This window comes from Poecilia latipinna, unplaced genomic scaffold, assembly GCF_001443285.1.
Source record: "Poecilia latipinna isolate Pla-1442-1.1 unplaced genomic scaffold, P_latipinna-1.0 Scaffold2260, whole genome shotgun sequence".
In the NCBI taxonomy this organism is placed as follows: Eukaryota; Metazoa; Chordata; class Actinopteri; order Cyprinodontiformes; family Poeciliidae; genus Poecilia; species Poecilia latipinna.
This window is the reverse complement of record NW_015114876.1, coordinates 55,386-77,162: the sequence shown is the minus strand read 5'-3', so window position 1 is coordinate 77,162 and position 21,777 is coordinate 55,386. Positions and strand designations below refer to the sequence as shown.

Below are 21,777 nucleotides of genomic sequence, written 5' to 3'. Positions count from 1 at the left end.
TGCAGGGCACTGAATAATTGCACTCTTTAGAATGTTTCCTTTAATTTTAACTTTTTTTTTTCCATGTTTTCATTTGATGTAGATTTTGTGATTTGGTTCTCACAACGGTGGTATTTTGTTTAGAAGTCAAGCCATTAAGAATGTTTTTCTGTCACTGGAAGTTGTTTCCGGATGTCTTCTCTGTAGATTTAGCATGTTTTCCGTCAGACTGGATGGGCTCCAACTCAGTCATACCGCTGGCAGATTTACAAATTAAAGGCATTTTCATTCAGCCGAGAAGTTTGGCTTTGACTGGAACTGATGCAGGCATCTCTTGTTATGTAATGAGGACAATGTTTTGTCACATTTGGGTGAGGGGGGATAAAAATCTTTGTTTTTATTTCCGTTTTAATAAGACATGGCACGTTTAAAATTACTTATATCCTTTGTTTTTAATAACCAGTGGACAAATCTGATTTGGCATTACAGAAAACAAACCCCTCCAACAATTGCTGACTGACTTTGTGCATTAAATCTAAATCTGACAAAGGTATGAATAATTTATTTGGCATAACCTTTACTCCACTTTAGTGAAAATACAATAATTGCTGTAATATTTGGGAAACTCATTTAGCTCAACTCACAAAACATAGGAAATTACCGCTGCTACAATTAGTTTTACAATATAATCCAACATGATTCATAAAAAGGTAAAATGTCTGAAAATATTTCGTAATTTCTTTATTTCCAATGCCTTTCTTACACAGTTTGTACCATTTTCTGTGTTGGAATTTACAGTCATATGTTGAAGGTTTAAAATGCATTTATTTCCAGGTGTAAATATTTGGTAACATCACAGCATCCAGTTTTGTCTCCAAAACGACGCGTCTCATAGGATTCATTTATCAGTCTTAAAACGATTCTTGTCGTTTCAGCAGTTTGTCTGGACCTCAAAGGGAGCCATTTTTTCAGTTGTCTACATTTAATTTTTAGTATTTTTTTTTAAAACAATATACCTTTGGATTTTTTTATGATTTTGTTTATATACTTCCAGGTTTTTGTGAGCATTAATCGTCTGCTGAGGACCTGAATGGTTTGATTTTTTTTTTTTTTTTTAATCGAGTTTTGTTTTTTTCAGTGGCTGTCATGACTTTGGGTTTTGTCTAATGCCCCCCTCCTAAAAAGTGTGCATTTATGTAAATCTGTCCGTCTGAGTTTGTGTGCACGCATTGACATCACTGTGTATATACGACGACGTGTGCGTGCGTATTTCTCTTTTTTGCTTTAATGTTTGCTGTTGTTGCCGTTTTCTTGCAAACCGAGATGTGACTGCAGCGTGCATCTTCGTGCCTGTGTGGGGGCATCATACCAACACCATGAATGTACATATTGTTCTGTTATTGGATCCCGACCTTCCCTAATTTGTGTCATTATTTCCCTAATAATGGACAAAACTTACATCATTTTTATTCTGATTGATTACTCTCTTATTGATCTGTATGTGATGGAATATTTTTGACTGTATCACAGGCAAACAAAAACCAGCGTGGGCTATTTAAGTAACTTCAGGAGGGGAACAAAGTGACTGATACATGGGGAGTTGCTGGGTGGAGCTGAGTTACCTGAAAATTTGGGGTTAAAAAATGTAATTTTTCTGTAAATACTGTTTTTGTTTTTCTTTTTGTATTGAGTGGATTTTGTTTTGTTAGTATGTTAATTTTGCAAACCCTCTTCTGTGACTTCCAGGGCGAGTGAGTCTTCCACTCACGGGAGGAGAGTTTTTAGTTTAAGGTCACCTGTTTTACTTGTTTCTTCTCTTCCCCTATGTTGGTTTCTAGAGATATGTATGACGGCAAAGCTTTACAAGTTTGTACTGCTGATCATTTGACAGGATTTGATGTTTTATATAGCGGAGGATGTTCTTATGTCCTTGTAGTTTAAGTATTTGGGCAAATAAAAGATTATCCTTAAAAGTAAGTCTGTTGTCTTTAAGAGTAAATGGGCAGGTGCATTTAGAGAGAACGTCTTGTCCTTTCTCTTTTTTTATTCATAAGTATAATCCTTCTGAGTTTCTACAGAGAAAACATTTCTTTAACTAGTTTTAAAAAACTTCCTATGTCCTGAAACCATGGTTATTATTTTAGCGTTAGCTTGTAATGGAGGTGCTCAGACTCAGCCAACAGATTGTGGATAAGGAGCAGCTATCTAATGTAGACTATCAACTATTAATGTCTAATGTAAAAGTCAGGCTTGCCAGTTTCAAGAGGAAGCAGATGAGCTGAGCTTTCAAAATAAAGCAACAAGTCCAGATGAGATGGGAATCCAATGTAATTCTTCTAGGGCAGTACTTAAGCAACAACATCAGTGTTTGCAATTATTGTTTTTAATAAATCATAACAAATATATTTTTTATGATTTTAAGGGATCAAATCTCTAGATTTTCACTTATTTTTTTCTGGTACATTTTGATAATTTTATTGTTTTAACTGCTTTTTAGATGTCAAATATGTTTCGAAAACTGCTTCATAAAATGAAAGATTATGAAAAATGTTAGCATCTCACATTGGCAGGATGAGGGTCAAATCTCTATGCTAATGTGTTTTCAACTGGAAATGGATTGTCAGAGTAAAAGATTGGATTAGATGTAAACAAATGTACAAATACAAAATTTTAAAATTCATTTCTCTATATAAGTAACACTTGAAACTTTTCTGCTTCAGGCCTACAAAATTATACTAGTACTGACTACTTTTAATTCCTGAGTTGTGAGAAGTGTGAAAAAAGATAAGGAAAAAGAAAAATTGCTCAGATATAAGCTGGAAAATTCAGCTTGAATACACCCTGAAGCTAATAAAAGTCGGAGCTTCTCCACCAATCCCAGCTGCAAAATCCAATATGGCTGCTACACATATAAAATAAATTGACAGATGGAATAGAAACCATATATTGGCTAATATAACATAATCTTGCTGAGATTACGGTAGTTAGGACTGTAAATCTACACATTTAAATCTTAAACATTAAATAGGAACATATTTTAAATATTGCTAACAAGAAATTCTCTCAAAGTCTTGTGAAAAGCATGTCAGTTTCATAAAGAAGAAACTCTTTTATTTGTAAAACTGAAACCGGAAGTTAGTGGGTTGCTAAGGTTTTTATCCTCTTCCTGTTTGTCAGTGTTTTTTTTTTTCTTTCTGTTGGCCTCTTCGGTGAAACAGGTTTCTTAACGTCTGAGTTTAGCTAGCTGACACCTGCGACAGTTTCCCCTTTAAACGCGGAAACTGTTTTACCTGCAGCATCAAAGATGGCGGCAGCCTAGGAGCAGTTATTTTTATTTGCTTGTCGTACAGTTTATGTGGACGGAACCGGTTATGTTTACCTCAGGAAAACTGCCAGATTCGGGCTGAGTTTCTGGTATGACGGGGTAAGAGGAAACACCTTCTGTTTAATTTGTAATTCGGTCTCAGCTGCTTCATTATAATTCGTCTTACTTGCATCGCTTAAGCCCTGTCAAAATTAAACCCTAACCTAGTAAACTAACAGGAGTAGGAGATAGTAACGCTCATTTTAGCCAAAAAAAGGTGATGACAAGCGTTTAAAAACTATAAACGACAGGTAAGTGAGTTTGTTGCTGTTAAAAATTTATCTTTTATTTTTGAAAACGTTTATGTCATTATGTTATTGATTTTGATGAGATAACGGCTGTAGTGAATATTTTAGGTGAGTTTGGCGTTTTATTTAAATGAATGTAGGCTTTTTATTGTCTTTATCGACACAATGCCATATATATATGATTAAACCACCTCTTATGTTTGACAAAAGGAAACAATTTATTTATCTTTTTACTTTAAATTTAGATATCCTGATGTCAGTTTGACTTAATTTGTGATTTAACAGTAAATGTTGGACTCTTAAAGCTACTTATCAGACATATCTGTTGAATAAATTAAACTGGCCTAAGGTATAGTTTGACACATGTGGAATAATATTACATTAATATCAATACCTAATGTAAGTTGTGATTTACTCAATGAAATCTGTCATCTTATAAACTCTTTAAAGCACACGTTTCTGGTGACATCACAAGAGGTAGCATTTTTTTGAAATTACTTTTCTTTTTTTAATGATCTTGGGAATCAAATGGAAAAAGTCAAACAAGAATATCAATTTGTGCCATTTAAAGTTCAGAAGGCTTTAACTGTCTTTAGGTTCACCATGTAGGTTGGCAACAGTAATGGTTTGAAAGTAATCTGAGTTAAACACATAAAGTTGATGATCTGCAAACAGCTCGATTCAGCCTCTGGTGATTTTGTCAATAGAATAAATCTTAAAGCAGCTGTGATGGTGTTTTGAAAATATTGTATTTTTTAAAAAATCCTGCTTTGTCAAAAGTCAAGCTCCAATGCTCAGCTATTTTTTATTTTTTTTATGGGGTCAGTGTGGATTTATTATTGGAAAAAGATACATGACTGCAAAGTATCTTCAAGTCTGTCTTTATGTTCCCAGGTCATCATCTTAAGATCCAGAGGTCCATCTCAGATTTTCAAATGAAAATGGAGGAAAAGCCCCTCTCAGGCCCAGACAACACCAGGCTGGAGGTGATTCTTCCTCGAACAGATTTCTTTGTGTTTGTTTTTGAGTATTTAATTCCTGTTTTGCACTTCGTGGTGTTTGTTTTGCAGGCCCTGATCCAAGACGTGTACTCTGAGCTGGTGGAAGATGCGTGTTTGGGCCTGTGTTTTGAGGTGCATCGCGCCGTCAAACAGGGCTATTTCTTCTTGGATGAAACGGACCAAGACAGCATAAAGGAGTTTGGTTGGTGGCCAGTCCTTCTAGTGTTTTCCTTCTAGCGTCACCAGGTTCTTTTACCATATATGTATCTGTTTATTCATTCAGAAATAGTGGATCAGCCAGGAGTGGACATATTTGGCCAGGTGTTTAATCAGTGGAAGAATAAAGAGTGTGAATGTCCCAACTGCAAAAGGTTTATAGCAGCTTCTCGCTTTGCTCCACATCTGGAAAAATGTCTCGGCATGGGACGCAACAGCAGCCGCATCGCTAACCGCAGGTCAGTCAGCAACGACTGGAACTGATTTGTCTCATTTGAAATTATGAACTTTTATGTTATCTCATTAATTGTTTGGTCTTAAAAGATTAGCCACCAATAACAACATCAGCAAATCTGAGAGTGATCAGGAAGATAACGACGACCTTAACGACAACGATTGGTCGTACGGAGCGGAAAAGAAAGGTGAGAACAAAAAAAAAATCATCATAGATAACTCTGTTAATGCTGAATATTGCATACTAAGCACATTCACTATGCATCTTTTGCAGCCAAGAAGAGAAGGCCAGATAAGGTAAATTAGTTGTGGTGTTTAAGCACAGAGTAAACGTTTTCTGATTGCAGGTAGGAGTTTAATTATAACATTTTCCTTTTGTAGAATCAGAACTCTCCAAGAAGATCCAAATCTCTGAAACATAAAAATGGTGAGTGGCTCAGAAGATTAGATTCTGTTTTAGTGGAAAAGATTAATTTGAGCTAATAATCTTTAAACTATTTTACAGTCATGATAATATGAAAGAGAACAGGAAAGGTTTTGCTTTTTAAAAAAATGCAAACTAGTTTATAACACTTGAGAATTGAAAATGTTTTTTTTTGTGTGTGTTTTGTTTTTTTTTTGCAAATTGTTTAAACCCCGATTACACATTTTTTTTAATTTGACTTTCAATTTTGCTTATTAAATACTGGAAGATATCCATCACAAATTTAAGAGTCACAGTTTTAAAACAAGGGACCATGAAAAAAATGACATCTTTGTAAAGTGAAAATGGAGAGCTACTTTTAAAACTTAAACATCACTGAACACATTTTTTTAATTGTAGTATATTAAAATGTATTTCTTGTGTTATTTAGGCGACCTTGGGACTAGCCTTAGTTCGGATCCCTACAAGGTAACAAATCTTCAGACGTTTGTGACTTTTATTCTATATTTTTCCGTCCTGATTTCAGATGGTTTTGTCTTTCTCAGCAGTACAACTACAATGCTGGGATCAGCTATGAAAGCTTGGGACCAAATGAAATCAAATCTTTGTTAACAACAGTGAGCATCGTTCATGGCACCATGCATTTATGTTTCTGGTCATTAACTTTAATTGTTAATTAAAGTGATGTGTTTCTGCAGCAATGTGGGGTGATCTCTGAGCACACCAAGAAGATGTGCACAAGGTAGTCACTGTGGGAAGAAAAAGTATTTAACTGCCGATGCATTATTGCTGCAAAGGATTCTCTAAAGAAATGCCGTTATTGGATTTTAGGCAATAACATGTTTCATACTTAAAAAAAGTAATTGAATTATTTGTGTATCTGTATTTTTAAATGCATTTCTAATAAGTAAGCATAAATCGTTAACTGAAAAATCTGCAGATTAATTGTCTGAATAGTCGATTATTTTTTTTACTAAAATAGTCATTAGTTGTAGCCCTAGAAAAGATGAGCATGAGGGGACATGTTGGCGAAAAGAAACGCGCTTGGATGGATTGGTAATGCCGCCTTGTGTCCCTTCAGGTCTCATCGATGTCCGCAGCACACAGATGATCAGAGGAGGGCCATCAGGTTGTTCCTCCTGGGGCCGTCCGCGTGAGTCTGCCCTGCCTCCTTCCTCAAAAATGTTCTGATTTTATTCCCCAAGTGAAAATCTTTTGGATTCATAAAAGTATAAGCTGACAAAGTTTCACTTAAAACTCTTTAAAGTATGTTTTAATTGAATAGCATTCTGTTTTATATAAAAAAAAAGTTAAATGTACTCCATACTTATACTTTTAAAACAGTTTTGTTTGGCTCAAGAAATGTCTCAATCCAGATGTGTCAAACTCGAGGCCCATGGGCCAAATCTGGTCCGCCATATCCTTTTATGTGGCCCTCTAGATTATAGACTAAACGCCAAGTGTGCTTAAATATTATGTTATCAATGAAATCAATGCAGTTTTTATTTGTTTCCTGCCAAATTATATCAGTCGATCCAGTTTCTTGAGAATTATCGTGGAAATTCACGCAAAATCAACAAATCCCCTGAGCCACTTTTTTAATTGGGAGTTTATTGCAGGTTTTTCTCAAAAATTGTCAAACTTTCTTACTTTAACTAAACAGCTGCCTCAGCCGTAATTGATGTCCGATTATAGTCCATGATCTATATAAAATGCATTTTAATATAGATTTTGTATAGGTAAATGCAACTTTACCATCATATATAAGCGCAAATATTTCCTAATTAATAGCACAAACATTTTGATCTTTATTGTAAAAATAAAAAATCGCAAAAAGTATCTCAAAATCCTGGAGGGACTGAAAAGATTAATTAATATCAATTAATTCTTATTTAATTTTAAGAATTAATTGATTCTGGCACAACTGGCCTTCGAAGACCATTCATGGCCCAAAATAAAAATTTGGGTTTGACAACCCCGTTTTTCTGCATCGGATCGGTATCAGCCGATACTAGAACTTAAATGTCTGTATCGGCATTGGAAGTGAAAAAGTAGGTTGGTGCATCCGTAGTATGTTTCTGACATTTTCAATACAATAACCTGAGTGTTGATACACACCTGTATTTATGTTAGTTTCTAAAAACATCATAATAGTTTTTCAGGCATAAAAAATATTAAACAATTTATTTTTACTGTGTGTGTTTTCACTGTGTGCAGGCCGACGCTTCCTGATGCTGATGTGGAGGGCGACAGCTTTGACATTCCCAATGGTCAGGCCTTACTGAGCCGCCTGCAGTGGGAGGACTTCCCTGACGTCTCCCCCACTGACTCTGCCTCATCAAAAGCCAGTAAGGAAATGTCAACGCCATCAATCAGTTTTAAATAAAACCTGAGGATTTGGGTTTTATAAATAAATGCATCCGCTTCTCTCACAGGCACCAATCATTCAGATTCCAGGAGGCCCAAAAAGAAGAAGAGGTTGGATCTGAGCTTGAACAGTGGAGGGGGAGGAGTAAATATGACAGGAGTCAGCAGCAGCAGCAGCAGCAGCTGTCAGAGTAATATCAGCTTATCAACCAAAAAAAAGAAGCCCAAAACAGCAGCACCTTCTGTTTCCAGCATCTATGATGAATTAAACTAGCATGGACCTGCTTTTCATGCACAGGTTTAGAATATGACTTATCTTTGAATGTAGGACTCATCCTTCTTCATCATAAACTCTCACTCATCTACTTCTCCTGGCACAATTCCAGTTATAAACCAGAAGCTTTAGATTTATTTTTAAATTAACGGGACTAGAAAATCAGGGGGTTTCACAATCAATTTCACGTTGCCTAACTGAACCCAAAAACAATTTTGCTGATAATTTTTACATATTTCTTAAAAGAAGTAAAAAAGAGATCAAATAATTATGATTTACTACATGGGGAAAAAAATCTTATGTAGCTCCTTGTCAGAGTTGTCAAACCCATTTTGACATCTATGCAGTGAATCTGGATTTCAAACTTCTTTTCACCTTTAATGCGACACATATCTTGTATAATTAGAAATGTAACAAATTTTTAACAGAAGTAACTATCAATGTGGGTCCTTGCTTGAGAAGCACTGTTTTTTGGGGGGATTGAAACAGTGTGCACGCACCCAAAGTTTTACTTTTTTTTTTTTTAAATTTTTAAAGCATGTTTTGGTTAACTTTCTGCATGCCACATTTCTCAGAAAAACACAGATAGAAAATATATGGGTGCTGCAGTAAGTGCGACGCCTTGCAGAAGTTCTCTAAATCCATCAGGATTTCTGCAGGATTTAGTTCTGCTGTAATCCCTTTTCGGCTTTCTATGTTTTAGCTAAAAAATAATCATTATTCAACAACAAAAGTTAATTCCAGATCATGATGCTGCCACCACCGTGTTTTATGATGATTTTTGCTTTTGCTTGGTGTTTGCGTACAAAGTAGCTGTTTAAGTTTTTACCAGTTGAATGCAGGATAAATGTCACATTTAAGAAGAAAAACCTTTGTGCACTTATAATTTATAACATGTTTCCTAAATATACTATATAGGATATAAATAATTTAGAATTTGTGTACAAATTGAAAAAATAAGATTTTTAGTGAATTCATGAAAAACTTTCTTTGCTTTCTGACATCTTCAGTTCTTTGTGACTTCCTGCTTTTATTCTGCCCCTTTTTTCTGCTCCATTTAAACAAAAGTACTGAGGAAGCACTCTGTACTCATCAGTGGCTTAATACTGACATTGTATTGCACAATTGTGTGTGTCTGTGGGCTGATTTGCATTCAGGGTGAATGTCACTTGGATGTGTGTGTGTGCCGTCTTTCCATAAAGTCATGAAATGTGACATTTTATGGAAGGACTTTGGCCATTTTAGAAATTTACCTGCGTTTACATGAATGTGAATGTGGTTTTGTGAGTGCCTACAGTGGTGATTATGTATTTCTGAGGGCCTTGTATGGCACATTTAAAAAACATTTAGTAGCGTAACTGAAACAGAAGTCCAGTGTATTTTTTAAGTTTATATTTTTTCAGGCACTTTCTGTTTATGAATGACAGAAAATATATGGGTGCTGCAGTAAGTGCGACGGGTCTGTGTTCTGTGATTATATATACATATGCTGTTTTTTGTGTGTTTTTTTTTATTAGTAATCATGCTGCAGTTCTTAACCAACCACAAAGACTTTGGTTTGTTGCCATATTGATATTATGATACCATTTGACCAAAAAGTCAGTTATGTCGGGAGCTGGTTTCTCAAATGAGGTCCATTTTCAGTTACAGTGCTGATCAGAGACTTCCATCCCATCATTATCCGAGTAGCTGGGTAATTAATTCTGGACTTTTAATGATTTGTCAAACATTCTCGTTATAGCTTTTCCTAAACCTGCTTGAAATGTGTGCTGTTGAAACACCCAATTGTGTTGATTTTTATTTTTACCATGTTGCTGGATTTTTTGAGATTGAACAATATTCTCAACACTTAACTTTAATTTTTATGTAACTCAGATTTGTTTGATACAATATTAGAAACGAATAGGAGTGCAAATAATTCAGTTACTTTTAGATAAAACATTTTCTGATTAAAATCCAATAGCGTTGCATATTTGTAGCAAATCCAAATAATCCATCTGCAGCTAAAACTTATTTTGGGTTATTTACATTAATTGATTAATAATTGCAAAAGGTGCTTGATGTTTTCTGTCTTTTATGTGCTCTGAAGGTGATGTTTTTTTTTTTCAGCAGATTGCATGTTTTAGTCTGTGTGCTAAATTTAACAATCACTAAATTAGTTGGCTATTATTTCAATTATCGATTAATCACAATTGTTTCAGCCTGAGTGCCTCGTTCTCGCTTTGAAAAATTATGTTTCCGTTTTAAATGCAAAAAGGACCCAGAGTATGTAAACTTCTGATCAGAGCTGCATCTGGTTTGTATGTGAAGGCGACAATCAGCTGAGGCTGGTGATGTGCACTAGTAGATATACTGTAACAGACGTTTGAAATCTTTGCTTCTGGCGCTTTTGTGAATGAAACCAACGGCTGATGTGCATTAAAATGAAAATGCAATATAGACTGATATTTACCAAGCACAGATGAGTGTCATGTATCTATATGTGACTGTTTTTCCCCCCTTCAATGCTATGATGTTTCTAAATAAACATTTATTGCACCAACAGATTCAGGCGAATGAAACTGACTTGGCTGGAAATTCTTTAATTCTAGATGCAGCTGAAACAAGACAAGTCCAGTATTGATCAGGAAGAACTGCCAGTCTGTTAAGTGCCAGATGTAGTTTCAGCAGATTTACTCTATTTTATTTACAGAAAATACAACATATTTACAGTCTCTCTCCGAAACGTGTCATGTCTAGCAGATGTTTAAGGTACCGATGCAAAGCAGCAAAATGAAATGTCTTTGCCTCGATCGGAGACGGCTGGACAGTTTTTCATCCACAGAAAGCTTTTATTCTAATAATATAACATAGGAGGCAAACTTGTAAAGCGCAACAGTGTTTTTAGATGTTTTTTTTCTTGTAACATAATTTTTTTTTCTTCCAAAATAAAGAGTAACACGAGAGATTGATAAATCTACCAACAAAAGATGAGATGAAGCCAGAGTGTTGCTAAATGATGCTCCAGTTAAATCCTCTTCCACTGCGCTTAGACCGTACTTTTTATTTTTCTTGGTATGTGCTCAAACAGGCTCACTTTGCCCCCCGCCAAACGCATGCACATTTAACCAGCTGCAGCCTTTTTTTTTGTACTCAAGCCTCCGTTTTTTATTTAGTCCATCTCTTTGCTGCAGTTATTTTTTTGTTTCCCGCACTTCGTAATGTGCTGTAGCCTCGAGCCACGTCTTGACTTCTCAGCGGCTGTGCATTCCGAATATCAGAAAGCTAAAAAACACAGTGACTCCCACCAAAGAGATGGTCGCTGGGGCCGTGAAGAACTGCCTGTAGTTGATGCGGAAGTACCAGACCACAGCCAGGATCACCACGAACACGGGCACCACCAGGCTGCTGGTGCTGATGGCCACGCTGGCCGACCTGAATCCTCCAGACGCCCCGGGGCCGGCCCCCGCCCCGGGCTGCGACCCTTCCTCCGGGTTCGGTCCTTGCACAGCCTGGGAGATGTGGCAGTGGATCACGCTGTTGTCGGTGATGTTTAAGGAGAACAGTGTCCTCTTGGGATCCTGCAGCAACTGGCCTCTGTAGATTAGTTTCACCTGATGCTCACGTCCTGAAAAACATTTGCTGGGAAAAGGAGAGAAAATGGATAAAAGATGCATTAAAGGAATTAATGCATTTTTGGGAAACCTTAAAGGTGACCTAAAATGCTTCCTTGAATATGTTATGAAAAATCTATATGCTTTTCAAAATATGTTTATTACATTTTTTGCACAAAATTATTCTTGGATGAGATTTTTAATATTTAGAGCTTCTTTCAGAATGAGCTGTTTCAGGATGTCTTGTCACTTTAAATCCAAATAAGCTGCTGCTGGCCATGCCCCCAAACTCAACGTTTACACGTGAAAATGGCTGCAAACGGCAGTGCAGTTACACAACCGTACATCTTTGGAAAGCAGAAGTGAAGCCTCCTGCACAACCAACTACAATGCAGCAAGTGGTTTCTGAATGGTAAGTCAACAACAAAGCATTTTTTATTTTCCCGCAGCCATTGTACAGTACATACAGTGGTAACAAATCAGCTGACCAAAAGTGCTGGAGCTCAGTTTGGGTTGCTAGGTAACGGGATAGGCTTCGCTGGGGTTGTTACGTGAGGGGTAGTGCCTGCTGATTCGCTATGTCACATTTGGGAGGTTTTAGAAAAGGGCCATTTTCCACATATCAAAAAAACATTAGCTTATTCCCAAAAAAGAGTCTTGTGTTTTTATTAAGCACTTGATCTGTTTTTAGAAGCTGCAGAGACTCGAATGCAATTACGAAACGTGCATGTGAATTTTGCATAGTATGTCCCCTTTAAATGTTTTTTGGCAAACAGACTTGAGGTAAAACAACAAAGAATGAGCTTGTTTTTGTAGATGACACATGCAAAATGTTGAATAAATGGAATCCTCATGATTAAATAAAAAAAGCATATTTGTCTCTCCCTGCAGGTCTGCAGAAAACAAGCTCAGCTTTCATATTTTTGTGTTAACGAAGCAAAACCTGTGCAGAGGCTTTGGGAAAGTCGGTCTTTGTTTACCAAAATGTTAGAGAATTCTGGCATCCAAGCTTGATGTTTATCCTGTTTTTTAATGTGCCCTGTATGTGTTTATGATTTTGTCTGACGTACTTGGTGTTCTGCTTGTAATTTTACTTGATTATTTTAAAGTGTGTTTAGAAAAGCGCTAAACAAATAAAATGTATGTTTATTATTTTCTGTTGGGTATTTTTAATTGACAAACCTTTTCAGTATTCCCACGGTATCTTCTGGTTCTACAACGGCAACCTCCTCTGTGTCGTTTAAAAACTTGAGCCGGATGGAGATGGAAGTGGTGGTGGAAGCACACGGGACGGTGGTTCTCAGACTCAGAACGGCCTTCACCGGATGTCTGTCTGCCCCTTTTAACTCCTCGTCCTCATCGTCATTCTCGTCAGCGTCGTCCTCCTCTCCGTCAGAGGAGTGCGGCGCTCCGGCCTGGGGCTGTTTGCTCCGTATGTCCAGCCGCAGGTCCGTCCAGACGTCCTCGGCTGCCTCCGCGTCGCCCTCTCCCCTCTCGTTCGCAGGCTCCCCGTCGTCCGGCTTGTTCTCCTGTGCAGGTTGGGCGGCCTGCTGCTCGGGGACGTCGGCGCCGTTGGGCCCCCCGCTGTAGTTATCGTGGGCTCCCAGTCCTATTAGTGAGGCATGAGCGCCCACGGTGAGGATGGTGCCCAGGATGTGGTCTCCCCGATCTGCGACGTGAGTCGAAAGCCAGGCTAAGATGAGGGCCAGGGCGAGGAGCAGCGCGCCGCCCGCGGCCACCACCTCCTCCTCCACCCCCTCCAACATGGTCAGTGCGCACACCGCCATCTCTGTTCTCTGAACCTGAAGGAGAAGATGGACAGGTAAGGATCAAGTTCATTTTTATTGTAATATTTATGTTTAACAGCAAAATACGCAAAAATTTGAGTATTGACCTGTCTTGATAACTAATTTTGCTAGATGCTATAATGTCCCAATAATTGTTGCGATAAATGGTAATATTGTTTTCAAGTGATATATTTGTAATATGTTGTAACTTTATTTTGTAAAAAACACTTAAAGCTGGAACTGGAAGACATTTTACATCTCCAAAATGAAACGCAACACCCAAAAACAATAAATAAAATGGGGAAAACCCACTTACAACCAAAATCATAAACAAAATTTCCCTTGAAAACATCTCAATCATCAGAATAGAAATTATTGAGCTCATTTTAATTTATCACATGATTAAGTGTGCATTATGACAGGCTTAACTATTTTTAGTTCCAGTTGCTTCAACTTTTTTGTTGTTTCTTTTCACAAAGACTGAAAATTATTTCTACTCACTCAAAAATTAATTGATTGTTGCTTTTAAACTAAGAAAAAACAACTAAGACATTAACTAGTATCAAAGTAAACTAAAGTTTTAAGACCATTTAAAAATGTCCAACACTCCATTTTATTCATTTAACGTCCTTCTAATGAGGTATAAGAGAGATTAAGTATTCCTCCTGCATCTGATGCTGTGCACTGACAGTCAGATGTCTGAAAGAAGGCTACTAAAAATGTTGAAAACTAGCATGTTTAGCAAATATTCTGGTGTTTTGTTTCGGCCAATTCAAACAAATGTACATCAAAATGTTGTAATAACTTTTCTAATAATTTAGCTGCAGTAATAATAAATTTCTGGTGTCTGGATAAGAACAACATATTTAAATCTAAATAAAATCACTTGTTAGTTCTTTTTATTTTTTTGAAAAGCAAAGATAATTTAACTCACGGTTATTATACGGTAATAGGGGCCCAAAAACACAATCTTAAGTTATGCAAGAGATGTTAGGGCAATATATGATAGCTGTTGAACTTTGGTTAGAAAAACTGAAACTAGCAACACAAATTCAGACAAATTGTCTCCATTTGAATTAATGTATGCGTCTTCATGTTTATTTTCTGCAAAATGCACTATTGCAATGTTTTGACTGAATTACTTCATTCTCACTTTTTGACAGGACCAAAATGTTGACTAAGAGCAAATGTATTTAGAGGATAATGACTGCATATACAATTGAAGACCATTTAATGCATGACAAAAATTGGGATTCTTGTTTAAAAAAAAAAACGGGACGGAGAAGTGAGAAAAACTGGAGGAACCAGTTAAACTGATGACATTCTTAAAAGCTTACGTATTTAACGTAACACACAGTCAAAGACTGTGATATAAATACATTCAAGCAGACGTAATTTATTTTAAGACCACTTTACAGATTAAAAAGTCAGGAAGAACACGACTGGTTCCCTTTAAAAGCTCCGCAGCAGCTGTTTCTTATGCAGACAAGCTACATTCAGTGACTGTCAAGATTGTTTGTCGACTCGTTTATATTGTCCTCTATAACCAGCCTTTATTCCAAGCATAAGGAAACTATACTTTTGTTCTACTTACTTGTCAGACTGTCATTCTGCTCTTATTAGCTCCTTAGCTTACCAGCTAGCCTTCCTAGCTTGACGAAAAACGACCTTCCGCTGTTTACGTGCCGCACAGCTAGCTTCCTTCTGTCGCAACAGTTTTCACATTGAACGCAGGCTTCGAGCAAACATCTAAAAGTCCTTAATAAGCTGCATTTTGGGTGGCCTTACCTGACAGCTGTAAAGTCAAAGCATGTTGAAACACCAGGCTCAGTTTTAGTTAGCAGCTACGGCTCAGAAACCACAGAATAAAAACAGTGCAGGCTCGGTTACGTCACCAGCCGGAGGTGGGAGCGATTGTTATGGAAACAGGGAACCGCCTGTTGCTCCTCCTACTGTTACATTTACATTACAGCCGAGCAACAAGTAAAGAAATACCAAAGTACATAACTTCAAGGAAACTATAGCTGCTAGCCTGTCAGACTTCGTTCAGTGTAGATTGTTGCTTTGCTGTTTTGTTTTGAACAGAAGTGGGTAGTAGCTAGTTACATTTTACAAGACTAACATGTTTTGGAAAAAAAGTTTTCTTTTAAATAGTAACTCAGATGTTATGATTAACTCCTCAGTACTGGAGTTGTCTTTTTAACCAATTTTTAAAAAAACATTTCTACCATTGGAACGTTTACTTTTGTTTAAGTGAAAAATATGTTGAGGTTGTGTAGGTTTTACCTGGGTACAATTTTACGATTTTCAGGTACTCTACCCACCTTTGATAGTAATAGCTACATGACTTGAGTAATACTATTTAAAAGTAACCCTACTCTGAATGCTCTACCCACATTGAGTTGCTTCATTTAAAGGGGCAGTACTGTGTAAAAGTGATTTTTTTTTTTTTTTAGCTTTACATCATCTTATAATGGTATTTTTTCATCAAACTGTACCTGGAGTATTATTTTGACTCTTTCATGGATGCTTGAGGAATTCTTTAATCTCCCATGTTAACGGCTTAATGGAGAAATGTTTTTGTGATGACATCCTGAAGGCAGGGTGTCAGAAAGTAAGTACTTAAGCCTCCTTTAGTTGGGGAGCGCCATAGGATTCCACAGAAAAGAGCAGTAAAGTTTTGTTAGGGATAAGTACAGGAAGATCTAAAATAAAATAAAATTAAAAATAAAAAAGTATGAAATTCTAATATATTTTTCTCCTTTACATGCAGAGTGAAAAATGAAAGCATTTATTTCTTGTCATTTTGATTATTATGGCTTGCAGATGATGAAAATTCAACATCCCAGAAAATTAGGACATGAAATAATAAAAAGAAGAATATTTTAAAACAAACTTCAGAATTCTAAAATATTAATTTCTATGCTATTAATGCTTAATCATTTTTACATGAATTACTGCATCACAAAAGAACCTGGCTCCTCAGAGGCCTGTTCCTAAGCATATTTATAGAAAGCTTAGTGGAAGGAAAAAGTGCACCAGCAATAAGAATAATCAGTGCTTAATATTTTATTTTCCTTTGAAAAAAAAGCACATAACATCTGAGTACTTTATTATGACATAATCTTTAAAAGAAAACTTGCAATGTAGGAAATGAGGATCTGCAAAGCAAATAATGAAAAACAAAATAGCCTATTGCACAAAAATAATGCTGCCAGACAAATAACTGATAATAAAACGCAGTGAGAACCCTGCAGAAGTTATCCTGCAGTTTTCTGCAAATGCACACCACTTAAATCTTTTCACATTTTGTCCTTTTACAACCACAAACTTCAATGTAATGTTTGGTTTTCAATACAATAAACCAAAGATAAATAGTACTTAAAAATACAGTGAAAGGAAAAGTTTCCATTTTTCTTTCTTTTTGTTTTTCAAGCAAAAATCTTAAAAGTGTGGCATGCATTTGTATTGACCCAGCTTTATTCTGGCAGCTCTAAACAGTGGTGTCAAACTCATTTTCGTTTTGGATCCTGAATGCTCTTAAAGGGCCGGTTGATCCAGAATGTATTGATAAAACCCGTTCACAAACTGTTAAAATATAAATTAATTCTTAAAATTAGATATTATTGAACATCTTTTCAGTTCCTCCAGGATTTCATGATACTTTTTGTGATGTGGCCCCACCAACCTTGAGTTTGACACACATGGGCCAGAGTGAGCAGCCTTCATGTGACAATTTGGATTTAGAATCAATAGTAATAAGTTTTAAGATGATATGACAACATCAATATTTATTGGAGTGCCTTGTTGTCACAGAGCAGCAGATATTCTCTCACAGACCCAGGAACGTCCAGCTCACATACAGCTGAGTGACAGCGGGCTCCTAAATGGCGACGCACAGCACAACGGCAGAGATGCTGCAGGGATCGAGGCCGAGCGCTCCTCTGACGCAGCGAGCGGAGAAACAACAGGTGCTCCTGGGAAAGCTGCGGGCAGAAGCAGAGACATGAGAGCAAACGACAAGAGAGCGGATTTAACACCTCAGAGAGCTCACCGTGTCAGGAGGCAGGGAGTCTGACCAATCACAGGGCGGGATGGATGTGTACGAGTTCAGCATCACGCCCAGAACATCAGGATACAAGGCCAGCTGTTTCAGCATCTGGGGCGGATCAATGTTCAGTCAATTCATATACCTGATACCAGATCAGGTAAATAAACCCCATTTATTTCTGGTTTTTTTAGTCAGCCAACTAAGGGGAACAATCTGTTTCTTTGTAGAGCTTTTTTAATTATTATTATTAGTAGTATTTTTTTTCAGAAATACAAATTTACAACTTAAAGGGGCAGAATTATGTATTTTCGAGTCACATTGCCATTTTACAGCACAATCCAGTAACTATGTTGCCTTCAGGTGTTATGACTATATGACTATTGACTATTTGACTTAATAATTTAGCGCCTTGAAATTGGGCCTCTGTCTCTTTAAGAATCTCCTGCTCTTTCTGAAACTCCGCCTTCAGGAAGTCATCACAACATGGCTCTTCTATTAACCCTTAAACAATGTTTTTACCAGCGTTGCAGAAAGAAGTAGCTGGTATAATAAGCAGATACGCACCAGGTGTCTGCTAATTGCTGCTGGCTAGTCTGAAGGAGCTGAGTTGCTTGGGAAGGGCTGCTTTGTGAGGCGGAAACTTTTGGGCATTCCCAAAATTATGGCAATGGTCCAGCCCTGGACGCCACACAGCCTCCAACAGTTAGCACCAGTTGGATCATAGTGTAGTTTTTGCTTTCGTGTTATAAAAAAGCAAGGTTGCCAGTAAAGTTTTAACAATTTAAAATAAGTTATTTGTTAATTTATCTGTTATATATGGACACAAAACTGAATTTAGCGTTTCCTATTTAAAAAAGGAAACTGGTGAAGCAATAGACTCAGAAAGTTTGGAGAGCTGTCAGTTTTTAAAGATGACTTGAGAGTTTTTAGGACTCAGAAGCAGAGGTCTAAATTTTAATCCAGTTTTTCATGAAAATAAAAAGCAGACATGCATTTAATATGTGTTGTTTTGTGTGTGTAGATCAGCTCAGTGTTGGTTGAACCTTTGGTGAAACAGGTTTTGCTCCGTAGTTCAGAAGGGATCGCGCTACAGCTTCAGATTGCTGAGTCGGGTAATCTTCCACAACCTTAAAAAAACAACAAAAACAGCATTTATTCTGCTTTCTGGCTTAAAATTAGTACCTATGTTGTCCGTGCTGTTATGCAAACAGTCTGGTACCTGCAGCAGGCAGTCCATTGGTGTGTATCCCGCACAGTTCTCAACATCAGCCTTCGCTCCATGCTGCAGGAGGACGTCCACAATCCTGCAGCAGCAGTTTGCGCAGGCGTTGTGCAGCGGGGTGTGCTGCTTCCTGCCTGCAGTTTGGGGATTAGCTCCTGCATGCAGCAGCTGCTGGATCACACGGAGGTACCGCCCAGCTTCGGACGGCCTCTCGGCTCCGGAGCAAGCGGCATTCAGGGGGGTCTCCCCCTCTCGATTGGTGGCTAAAACATCGGCGCCGTGGCTGAGGAAGAGCTGGACGTGCTCCTCCAGGCCTCGCTGAGCAGCCACATGCAGAGCGGAGAGCCTCGACTCCAGGCTCCGCGCGTTGATGTCTGCGCCTCCTTCTAAAAGCAGCTTAGCACAGCTGGGGAACAGTCACATCCTGATTATCTATGCATTAGAGTTTTTCTTAACGTTAGACACGAAAGTGATGCCGTATTTGGACATTCATGTTTACATGCTCCTGTTTTTTTTTTTTTATGGTATATAAATACGAGACCATAAATCACTTTAAAACGTTTCCCTGCATAATTGACACACATCCTGTGCAATTCAACTTAAAAACAATCAAATATGCTGGGGGTTAAGTAAAAATAAATAAATAAATAAATAAAAATACAGCTACATGGATAAATCTGCACAACAGTAAACATATTTTCTTTGATTCAGTTTTGCCATTCAATCCTCTTGAGTTCAGGATCCCACATCTTGATTTGATAAAATGTTATGAAGTCAAAACTTTCCAAAGTTCTGAAATTTCCTCACATTCATATCTAAAATTTGATAGATGAGAATCAATTCTATTACTTCATGAAAAAAGTTATTCTTTTGTTGATTTGACTGGATGCTCAAACTGATTCTGTTGTAGAAAAATGAACTGCTCCTCCAGCTTTCCAGCAAAGAACCGAATGTTTTAACAAAAACTGAAAAGTAACTCCATAACATGAAACTGGCATAGTGTTTATTTCCCCTGTGATGTGCATATCATTTACAATTTTGGCAAAAAGTTTGGCTTGTTCTCATCAAATAGTAACCGGTCATTAACCCAAACGATGCTGGAAGATTTTAGCCACATCTGGATGTTTTTCTCAGAGAAATGCTCTATGCTTTGTCACTTAATGGAGGAAATTATACTTTTGAAGCTCCGATCTGCGCTGTGCCATGGAGTAGATTTTAAAGTCTATTTTAAAATCTACTCCATGTATCCTACAGCCACAGCAAACTGTGGCTGTAGGATACAAATGAGAAAATGTCACAAAAAGAAAACAAAAAGAATCCTAACTTTATTCAAAGTTGATCAGACTGATTCAGAATCTAAAAACTGAAACTGAATCACAAAGGTGCTTCAAAAAAAGGGTTTGGTTTAAATGTGTGCAAACCAGATTACAGCACCTTTTAAACTTTACATACTTTACATCTGAATAATTTTTATTTTCACTTATGTATCAGATTTTATCTAAAAAAAAATTGAGTGATGCATGTGATTTACAGTATAAGCGGTTTGACTACTCACTGGAATGACTGGGCAGAGGTACAGAGGTGAAGAGGAGCACTGCCATCTGCTGCCAGCACTTCAGGATCTGCTCCATGGGTCAGCAGCAGCTGGACGCAGACAGGGTGGCCGCCTATGCAGGCGTCGTGGAGTGCCGTGTTGCCTCCAGGGTTGGCGTTCACCTCAGCACCACGAAACAGCAGCTCCTCCACACACGCCGCGTGACCCCGGCTGGCAGCCAGGCGCAAGGCCGATGTTTGTTTCACCTTGGAGCTCAGCGTCCACATGCCTGACGAAAGCAGCAGCGTTTACCGGCACTGCTAGCACTTAAATTAGCAATATAAACTAAAATCTCTGAGGGGTACCCATTTCCGGAGCCCACACCATCTCCTCATGCACCGTCTCCATCAGGGCGTTGACCATTGCAGGGTCTTTCAGCACAGCGTAGACTCCCTTTATGTCTCCGCACATGAAGGTGTTGTGGATGCTGGTGTCTCTGCAGCGGATCTGGAGTGAAGGGGCTCTGACCTCTTGGATCCGCTGCTGCCGGGGAGGCAGTCGGGGGGCCCGAGGCAGCGGAGGCCGGATCATGGCTCTCCTATGAGCCAAAGCTCGCCGTTCATCCTCCCAGTCCTGGAGCTCCTGCTCCAGTCTGAGAGAGCGCAGTGAGGTAGAGGAGAATGGAAATGTGTCCTTGGACATAACACCCTACAATCAGTCCCATAAAGTAAAACCAATGAGAGAATGGCAAGCAAACAGAAGTCATTAACTTTATTCAAACCCTTTGCATATAAGAAATGAGCAGTGTTGCTTATAGAAATGTCAGCAAAGAGCTTTCACTCACCCTTTAATGGAAGTGCCTCAAGTTTCTATGGAATCCAAACAAATATAAAGCAACTTACAAAAACTGGACCCATTTCTGTTTTAAGTTAAACTCATACGAAATAAAACTTCTAATCAAATGCCCTTCATTTGTGCACAGTCACAAGATAACTGCTCAAATAACTTCTACACTGGATATTTTTAGATCAGAATGCAAACTGATACTCGCACTATTTGATGTCACCACTAGATGGCAGCATTAGCCTTAGGTTTATTTCCAGTAAAGAGCAAAGAGCACAGATGTTGACATTTAATACAACACAGAGGACGAGATGAACTGAACCGAGTGATTCATAAAGCAGCTTACCATTTTTACTTATTCATTTGTTTACTTCGGGCTGGAAAAAGATAAATAAAATAAGAGTAAAATAAGACGTGACAGTAATAACGATTGTCATCAAGTAAAAAGCTAACAACTAATAATTAGAAATTCCGAAATACAGAGCAATTAAAAAAAATATCCTCTATACATTTGTAAACGATGGGCTTTTCAGATTTATTATTTGTTGACAGAAGTTCTGTGCTCTTAAAAGTTTGCGCTTAAATACGAACAGAAAGTACTCTAGATGTTAGCTAAGCTTTTACAGCTAACCGATGCTAC

The 21,777-nt window shown here is 37.7% G+C and overlaps 3 protein-coding genes across 10 annotated transcripts; 1 reads left to right on the top strand and 2 right to left on the bottom strand.

Moving 5' to 3' along the window:
* The first annotated feature begins 3,129 nt into the window (after positions 1-3,129).
* Positions 3,130-10,562, top strand: atxn7l3a (ataxin 7 like 3a). Of its 5 annotated transcripts, none has more exons than XM_015018273.1 (14): positions 3,130-3,403; positions 4,352-4,412; positions 4,486-4,577; positions 4,662-4,794; positions 4,876-5,047; positions 5,133-5,230; positions 5,317-5,339; positions 5,424-5,469; positions 5,897-5,934; positions 6,012-6,083; positions 6,165-6,208; positions 6,548-6,619; positions 7,684-7,814; positions 7,902-10,562. In XM_015018273.1, exons 2-14 carry the CDS (start codon positions 4,382-4,384, stop codon positions 8,105-8,107), a joined length of 1,158 nt encoding a protein of 385 aa, XP_014873759.1. In that variant the 5' UTR covers positions 3,130-3,403; positions 4,352-4,381; the 3' UTR covers positions 8,108-10,562. The 5 variants fall into 5 exon arrangements, with proteins under 5 accessions (XP_014873759.1, XP_014873760.1, XP_014873758.1 ...); XM_015018274.1 differs by having other exon boundaries at positions 3,130-3,594; positions 6,015-6,083; XM_015018272.1 differs by having other exon boundaries at positions 3,130-3,594.
* Positions 10,563-11,152: 590 nt separating this feature from the next.
* On the bottom strand, positions 11,153-15,498 carry tmub2 (transmembrane and ubiquitin-like domain containing 2). 3 transcript variants are annotated; one of them, XM_015018278.1, is made up of 4 exons: positions 15,276-15,498; positions 15,082-15,191; positions 12,883-13,502; positions 11,153-11,728 (listed from the first exon to the last, which is right to left on the bottom strand). In XM_015018278.1, the coding sequence occupies exons 3-4, from the start codon at positions 13,485-13,487 to the stop codon at positions 11,341-11,343; spliced, it is 993 nt and encodes a 330-aa protein (XP_014873764.1). In that variant the 5' UTR covers positions 13,488-13,502; positions 15,082-15,191; positions 15,276-15,498; the 3' UTR covers positions 11,153-11,340. The 3 variants fall into 3 exon arrangements, with proteins under 3 accessions (XP_014873764.1, XP_014873765.1, XP_014873763.1); XM_015018279.1 differs by having other exon boundaries at positions 15,082-15,188; XM_015018277.1 differs by lacking the exon at positions 15,082-15,191 and having other exon boundaries at positions 15,276-15,496.
* A 1,579-nt stretch (positions 15,499-17,077) lies between these two features.
* Positions 17,078-21,262, bottom strand: asb16 (ankyrin repeat and SOCS box containing 16). Of its 2 annotated transcripts, none has more exons than XM_015018284.1 (7): positions 21,139-21,261; positions 20,660-21,002; positions 20,316-20,583; positions 18,758-19,166; positions 18,582-18,665; positions 17,542-17,646; positions 17,078-17,473 (listed from the first exon to the last, which is right to left on the bottom strand). In XM_015018284.1, exons 2-7 carry the CDS (start codon positions 20,994-20,996, stop codon positions 17,279-17,281), a joined length of 1,398 nt encoding a protein of 465 aa, XP_014873770.1. In that variant the 5' UTR covers positions 20,997-21,002; positions 21,139-21,261; the 3' UTR covers positions 17,078-17,278. The 2 variants fall into 2 exon arrangements, with proteins under 2 accessions (XP_014873770.1, XP_014873771.1); XM_015018285.1 differs by having other exon boundaries at positions 17,283-17,473; positions 17,567-17,646; positions 21,139-21,262.
* Between the last annotated feature and the right edge of the window lie 515 nt (positions 21,263-21,777).

Excerpts from the sequence above, each read along its gene's own strand:
- tmub2 (XM_015018278.1), bottom strand. The coding sequence starts at position 13,487 with ATGGCGGTGTGCGCACTGACCATGTTGGAGGGGGTGGAGGAGGAGGTG. Across the intron at positions 11,729-12,882 it reads ACCGTGGGAATACTGAAAAG|CAAATGTTTTTCAGGACGTG; the intron begins GTTTGTCAATTA and ends TCCTTTTCCCAG.
- atxn7l3a (XM_015018273.1), top strand. The coding sequence starts at position 4,382 with ATGCTCAGCTATTTTTTATTTTTTTTATGGG. Across the intron at positions 4,578-4,661 it reads CAGACAACACCAGGCTGGAG|GCCCTGATCCAAGACGTGTA; the intron begins GTGATTCTTCCT and ends TTTGTTTTGCAG. Across the intron at positions 6,084-6,164 it reads TCAAATCTTTGTTAACAACA|CAATGTGGGGTGATCTCTGA; the intron begins GTGAGCATCGTT and ends GTGTTTCTGCAG.
- asb16 (XM_015018284.1), bottom strand. The coding sequence starts at position 20,996 with ATGTCCAAGGACACATTTCCATTCTCCTCTACCTCACTGCGCTCTCTC. Across the intron at positions 20,584-20,659 it reads GGTGTGGGCTCCGGAAATGG|GCATGTGGACGCTGAGCTCC; the intron begins GTACCCCTCAGA and ends TGCTTTCGTCAG. Across the intron at positions 17,647-18,581 it reads CAAAACCTGTTTCACCAAAG|ATGCTGAAACAGCTGGCCTT; the intron begins GTTCAACCAACA and ends GATCCGCCCCAG.